Consider the following 7,518-nt stretch of genomic DNA (forward strand, 5'->3'; position numbering starts at 1 on the left):
TCTGGTATCAAGGGTCAGGTATGTAATCATTCCGTCAAATGACACAACTGACAACTGACATTAAGGTCCGACAAGAATTCGATGACCATTTTTTGTCTTCTGTGGAACACTTCCGTGCGGATGAATACGTGTTATATATTTTCGATAGGCCTACCAGTCGCATACAAAAATTGATATCGCATAATGGCGGATACAAATAGTCCTCATGTTTTTCTCTCTGTAGAGCTATATGCAACTTATTTGCTAAAATCACATGACAGATCTATGCTTGACATGTAGGTAGCATTTTCATAATAAAATAACAACATGACAGAATTTGTCATGGATCATACACCACCACTACAATTTGGGGTCTCATTTTTTAAGCTGAAAATAGTTTTCTTGCATCAAACATGACCCCCACTTTTCTTTTGATTTTTATTCAGCACTGACAATATTCTTCAAGAAAATGTAAGTTACAGACATTTAAAATGGGTCCTGATGTGTGCTGCGGCCATTGGAAATATGTCAGTTTTATATAGAATAAAGAAGAATAGCTATTTAGTGTGTTGTAACCACGAGGAGTTTCCCATTTTGTAATTGCTAGCAATTACTATAGAATGTCGGCACTGTCTTTTGTAGTCATGAAAATCTATTATTATGTTTGTTTTTTTATCATATTATGTACCGAAATCTTTACATGTCGTGCAAACATATTTATGTTATGTGATTATATCGCTGTGTGTTGTGTGTTTGTAGTAATATTATGGGGAGGTGTTCTGGAAACGGTTTGCCCTTCCATAGTCTTGTCCAGGGGGAAGGGGGCCTTCCGAGGGGGATTCGTTCTGGAAACGGTTTGTCAAAGGGGGCGTTTTTTTGGGACAAAATTCCTTCCATCGTCTTGTCCAGGGGGTCTGTCCGATGGGGGTTCTGGAAACGGTTTGTCCAAGTTTGTGTCCAGCAACACCAAACTTTATGCTTCTGAACCGTTTCCAAACCCACCCTCGGACAGCCCCCCCCCCCCCCCACGCCTGGACAAGACTATTGAAGGCATTTATGCCCGAAAAGACCCATTTGGACAGACCGTTTCCAGAACCCCTTCGGACAGACCCCCTGGACAAGACTATGGAAGGCATTTTTGCCAGAAAAGAACACCTTGGACAAACGTTTCCAAACCTGCCCCCTCCCCCCTCGGACAGACCCTCTGGACAAGACTATGGAAACAAAGACAAATATCAAACAGGGAATGCAACGTACCAAAATCGCAGCCTCCCCAAAACGAAACCTACAGCACGCAGACGTGCACACCACAAACACACACACATACACATACACGTGCACACACACAAAGCCAACACACGAGGACAAAACGAACAAACAAAGGAACACACACACATACACGCGCACACACATTAAGCCTACACAAGAGGACAAAACGAACAAAAAAAGAACACAGTGGGGCACCGCCTTGGAACGGTCAGTGGCAAAAACACCACTGGGGAAGGCATTTTTGCCAGAAAAGATCCCCTTTGACAAAGACTATGGAAGGCATTTTGTTCAAAAAAACACCCACTTGGACAAGCCTTTTCCAGAACCCCTTCGGACAGACCCATTGGACAAGACTATGGAAGGCATTTTTGCCTGAAAAGACCCCCTTGGACAAGCCGTTTCCAGAACCCCCCTCGGAAGACCCTCCTGGACAAGACTATGGAATGCATTTTTGCCCGAAAAGACTCCCTTGAATAAACTGTTTTCAGAACCCCCCCCCCCCTTTGACATACCCCCTGGACAAGACTACGGAAGGCATTTTTGCCTGAAAAAATCCCCTTGGACAAACCGTTTCCAGGTCTCCCATCGGACAGACCCCGCTGGACAAGACTATGGAAGGCATTTTTGCCCGAAAAGACCCGATTGGACAAACCGATTCCAGAACACCCCTCCCTCTGGACAGACCCCACTGGACAACTGTCAGGAAATACCCCAACTGGACAAAACAATGTGCCTTCCATGAGGGTTGGTGGGGGGAGGGTGGGGTGGGGGGGGGGGGGGTCAGATATTATTTGGAATAGCCCACTTACCGGTGTCGAGGCAGGTTATCATCCCGCTCAAAATATCCACTACATCATAATAAAGTTACCACTACATAACAAAGTTTGCACAAGATATAATAACTTCATTACAAAATATAAGACAGTATTGACAAAATATAATAAAAATATTTAACGACATAATATAATAAAAGATGCACACAATGTAAAGATAAAAGCACATAATGAAATATAGAACGGACATAATGTAATAAAGTATGGACATAATATAGTAAAGAATGCACATAATGTAATAAGTTGTCTACATGATGTAAAGATGTTTCTACGTAATATAACCAAAAATATCATAATATTACTACAAACACACAACACACAGCGATATAATCACATAACATAAATATGTTTGCACAACATGTAAAGATTTCGGTACATAATATAATAAAATACAAACATAATAATCGATTTTCATGACTACAGAAGATAGTGCCGGCGTTCCATAATTTTCACAGATTTTTTCTTATTACTAGATGGAAATTTCATGGAACAAAGACGAGGGCCGCGTCCTTAAAAAGATATACATGTTGTACATTTTGGCGGAAATCCTTTCATTTCGTCAGAAAGTGCAACCGTGCATTTCGATCATGGAAAAATGGTGACATAATGGGGAGCAGACACCAAAAACATGCAAAAATCCGACGTTTTCTACTATTTCTTGCGAATCTTTAGGTGAAATGTATTGCGAAACAACATTCACACACTATTCCTGTATTCTCGCTACAAATGAAATAGCTATGATGAGGAGCACCTTTAGAAAAGCTCTGATGCGAGCAGATATTTTTGATTTTCGCGACCTTAATTTCTTTGTTTGTACCCTTCGGTGTGATATGTAGAGGGGCTTATGCTCGCAACTCTTCATAGTATGAGTGCCGAGCTTGCATTGGATTGAAATCTAGAAAATACACCACACAATAAGATTTAAGAGTCATCAGACCAACTAATCTATGTTGAAATTAAAAAATGAGCACAAATTACCATCTCAAAAAGAAGCATTCTTATTAAACAATTTCTGTAAAATTGTTTGTCGCCCCTTTGTTTCAAATAAATTGTGTCCGTCCGCTCAGTTCAATAGGAAAAATGCAGATCTACGAATCGTAGGGTCGTGAGTTCGATCCTCGGGCGAGGTGTGTGTTTTACATAACGATTGATAAAAGACATTGTACCTGAAATTATTCCTGCTCCACCTCTGGTTCATGTGGGGAACAGGTTAGCACTGGTATAAAATCCAGGAATTCTGGTTAGGTTAACTACGCCGTTACAAATCTAACTAAAGTACATCTCATATTACGCTACGCTTAGGATCTGAGAACGAGCTATTGATAGCCTCGTTCTGACGACCCTTTCGCTAGATAATCACAGCTTAACTTACAACATTTTGCAAATCTAAAGTTAGCGTTGATGTTTGATATTTATAATTCTTGTGTCATAATGTGTTAGATAGCCGGTTAGCTCAGTCGGTAGGCCACTTGCACTGTAAGCAAGGGGTCCCTGGTTAGAGCCCTGGTTTGACTGCTCATTTTTCTTACTCTTTGACATTCGAAGAAGTCGTCTGATTGGTTCAAATAAAATAGATTTGCGAAAATCAAAATAGCAATATTGGAAATCCAAAATATACAGAAGACGAATGTTAGTGGGTCATTCTCAGATCTTCGTTTAGAAGATCAAGTATTTAGTCAGATTGATGCCGTTACATAACTGTGATCTCTAAATCCAAATCAAGCAAGCCAAATAAATTGTCTTTGTATTTTGGACTGTGTTTTGGTCTGATCACTCGCCATAAGAAAAGTCCGTTCGGCCAGAACCGCTTCACATTCACTTACCTATGTTTTATACTTCTTGAACGGCTTTTAATACTTAGTCAAATCCTGGACCAGACAGGTTTGATCTTTTCGGCACTTGCGAAGTGGCATCAAGACTGAGGCATATTTTGTGAGGACTGTTATACTTGTTTTCACGCCGAATGCCAGGGTATGAGTACTATAATGTATCAGTTTCATTCTGATCATTCAAATGAATCATGGCAATGCACAAATTGTGGTTTACCACATTTTCATTCTTCATTGTTTTTAGTTTCTCAGAATCACTAGATCTAGATCAGTCATTCTCCTCCATCAGAACAGACAATTCATTTATTCAGTCACCATGTGGAGTGAATCATTCTATGCCATAAAGCTGTAGCACACTAATCAGCAAACCTTCAAATAACAGCAAATGCTCTAAACGTCAGCCGAAACCATCATATTATAAATATAAGTATATACAACATTTGAAAGTTGTTACTGTGAATTGTTAATCTGTAAAGAAGAAAAATTGAGGATTTTTATATATGCTAGCTACAGTAAAGTCTGATGTAGTGCTTGGCAATGAATCTTGGTTAAAGCCAAAAATTATAAAGGAATGGCAGAAAAGGAGGTGGTGTTTTTATTTTAGTGTCTAAAAAGTTCAAAAGTGTTTCACCTTCTGAACTAAATTCGGACTCAGAAATAATACGGGTATATATAAACAGAAGGGTAAGAACGATTTGCTTTTTAGTTGTGCACACATGCCTGACAAGGACTTTAGATGCATAGATGAATTAGAACGTGCACTATCATAAGAGGGGACCTGAATCTTGGAGATATAAATCGACAATCAAAAGCTGTAAAACACAACTTTAATGTAACTTTTGATTTTGTTGATTCCTATTGTTTCACTCAGATGATACCTGGACCCGCCAGAGTTACTGATACTACTAGTAATTTACTTGACATTGTACTCTGGTCAAATTCCATTTTGGCCGAAACTGTAAAAGTTATTCCTGGTTTCATTGAGCATTGTATTCCGTTTGTTGACATTCTTTCTTCAGCTACAATCAACAGAAAAACAAAAGGCAAACTGATCCGAATTTAAGAATTGTTCAAGAAATTTTGCCTATCAAAATCGTATGCAAACTTTTTTATGTTCAAGATTTATGGAACTCCTTTAAGTTTTAGCAGTATATCACAAAACAACGGATTTTTTTAACGAATGAACAGCATCTTGACCAACAACTTATCTATTCAATACATGTTTTACTGTTTTGTCCCACAGACTTAGATACTTTAAATATTCTGAAGGAGTTGTTCCCCTTTAAATAAGAATGCCATTTGTAAAGAAATAAATGTAAACAATTGTCAAAAACGATGTTTTACCTACTTATGTAAAGTTTAAACACTCGTACGATGTTGCAATTGCATCAAAACGAAGACATGTAACAGCTTTTTAAAAATGGTGAGTTTTTAAAGGCGCTGAACTGTCCAGAAGTGTGACCCATTCATGCAGACCCTTTCCAGAATTCAATACATATATGAGTAAATTGCCAATGGTTTTGTAGAATAATATAAATGTTTTACATGCTGTTAAATTTTCATGTAAAACAATGCTTTCTTTCTATGATTTGATGACGTTCGAACTTTTTTCTTTTTCACAAATGGTCCAGACAATGATTTACAAAAACTGGGACATAGCCCATTTAACAGCTTGTCTAAAATAAATGTACCAGAATATAGTGCTCGAGAGAGATTCTTGAAAATTTAAATCCATACAAAGAATGTGCAAATGAGATAGCACCAGTCTTTACTATTCATAAATCCCTTAATATTTTGTATAATACTTTTTAAGGAAGGAGAAAAATATCAAGCTTCAAATTATAGGTCTGTTTCCTAAACCTGTATAGCTTGCAAAACATTGAAACATATAGTAGTAGTTAGTAATATTTTAAATTATATTGATAAATTACTTTATGACATTTCTCGGAATTCTCGAACTCACGGCCCCGCGATCCGTAGACCAACAGTCTACTACTGAGCTAAGCGGGCGGGCTCTAGGTACAGTATGCTATGCTTAAATGAAGGTTTGAAAAAATTGAAAAAAAAACCTGTGTAGTTTTAAACTTCGTGAATTTCATGTGCTCAAAATGAACATGACCCATTTCTTCTTCTTCTTGGCGTTCACCGCCTACACTGTCACCCCTGATCCAGCAATGAAGGATGCCGTCTTCTTCAGGTCCTCCTTCTTGCCGTGCACTTTGGTTTTCATTGGGGTGCTGTTTGGCCACACACTTTTTCTTTGGTTTTCCAGACGTGGGCATCTCTGTAGAATGTGCTCAGCAGTTTGCTGTTCCAGACCACAGGGGCACATCGGAGTGTGCCAAACGGTCTACTGAAGCGTCTAGTGTGGTGTGCTGTGTGTTGTGTACTTGTCACCTTCCGCTTTCAGCCTCTGCCGCTGGCTAGCACTTTGGGCAAAAAGGGAGCCGAGTGCGTAAGTCTTCCCTGCCAGTACATAGCCTCTCTGTAGATAAGCCCTATGCAGTGCCTTCTCGTGGCGACACACGGATACTGAGCACCCTGCGGCCTCAGGCAGAAATGTATAGGACTCGGAGGAGGTCTGCCCCTAGACATGCGGCATGCAAGGCCCACCGGTGCGTGGATATGTCCTGCTGCCCATGTGATTCCAGGGTAGGTTTTTTGGCCAGAATCTAAGGGAGAAGTACACAAAACCTAGAGAGCTGAAGACAGATGTACCAGGCCAGTTGGCGCTCTCTAACAAACCATGGTACAATGCGTTTACTACACCAGGACTACACAATCACCTATGACCCATTTCATTTTTGTATTAAACAAACTACAAAATATCAAATTACATGAACTATATAATTATATTATTAATCAACACTTACTTGACCCTTTGATGTTATGGGAATATGCACTTGCTGAGGACCTATTTCAAAAGTGAGCTCCTCCACTTGAATTGGTTGACCTCTCGGTGGACCTATCACATCATAGCTAGGCCTCTGGGTATTCACATTAGAGTCCGGAGTCCCATAGTCGGCATCCAGATTCGGACCTAATAATCTCTCTTTCTCACTCATATTTCTTTTTCTATCCACCGAAATGAAATATCGCACAAAACGGTTTAAAAAGAAAATCCATATCACACAACTAAATGTATACTAGGTTACCAGTCTATATTTTATACTGAACAGTTTTATGAAGTAGCACACGAGACAATTATAAATACTGTTACGCACGATTTCCTTATTTGGTTTAAACAGGATTGTATGTATATCATATTCAAATAAGTGCATTCCATACAATCAATATTACAGTCAGAATTACTAAAGCCTTATAATACATAAATATATACTTAGTTTCATATAATGTCAATTCATTTCCTTATCATAAACTAATCGAATTCAGTACATGTATTTATCCTAGGTTTAAAGAAATCGAGGTTTTGCTGTATTGAAAAGTTATTGAAGTGTTTGACGCACGATTATTTCGTGCTATTTTCAATGGTACGAGTATATAGCTGAGTTGAATAGTCAAATAAGTCGAAGTTGTCTGCATTGCTTAAGGTATAGGTCCATGCTTCGGAGAAAAAAGTTCGAACGTCATCAAATCATAGAAAGAAA

The 7,518-nt window shown here is 38.9% G+C and overlaps 1 protein-coding gene across 1 annotated transcript in view; it reads right to left on the reverse strand.

The window, feature by feature from the left end:
• The window catches only part of LOC123561460 (natural resistance-associated macrophage protein 2-like), a 28,232-nt gene extending 21,119 nt beyond the window's left edge, over positions 1 to 7,113 (reverse strand). Inside the window, exon 1 of the mRNA XM_045353838.2 lies at positions 6,784 to 7,113. Within this exon, the coding sequence (XP_045209773.2) occupies positions 6,784 to 6,975 (192 nt within the window). The 5' untranslated portion in view covers positions 6,976 to 7,113. The remainder of the gene's footprint in view (positions 1 to 6,783) is intronic.
• Between the last annotated feature and the right edge of the window lie 405 nt (positions 7,114 to 7,518).

The sequence above is a fragment of the Mercenaria mercenaria genome, chromosome 10 (assembly GCF_021730395.1).
Source record: "Mercenaria mercenaria strain notata chromosome 10, MADL_Memer_1, whole genome shotgun sequence".
NCBI classification, from domain to species: Eukaryota; Metazoa; Mollusca; class Bivalvia; order Venerida; family Veneridae; genus Mercenaria; species Mercenaria mercenaria.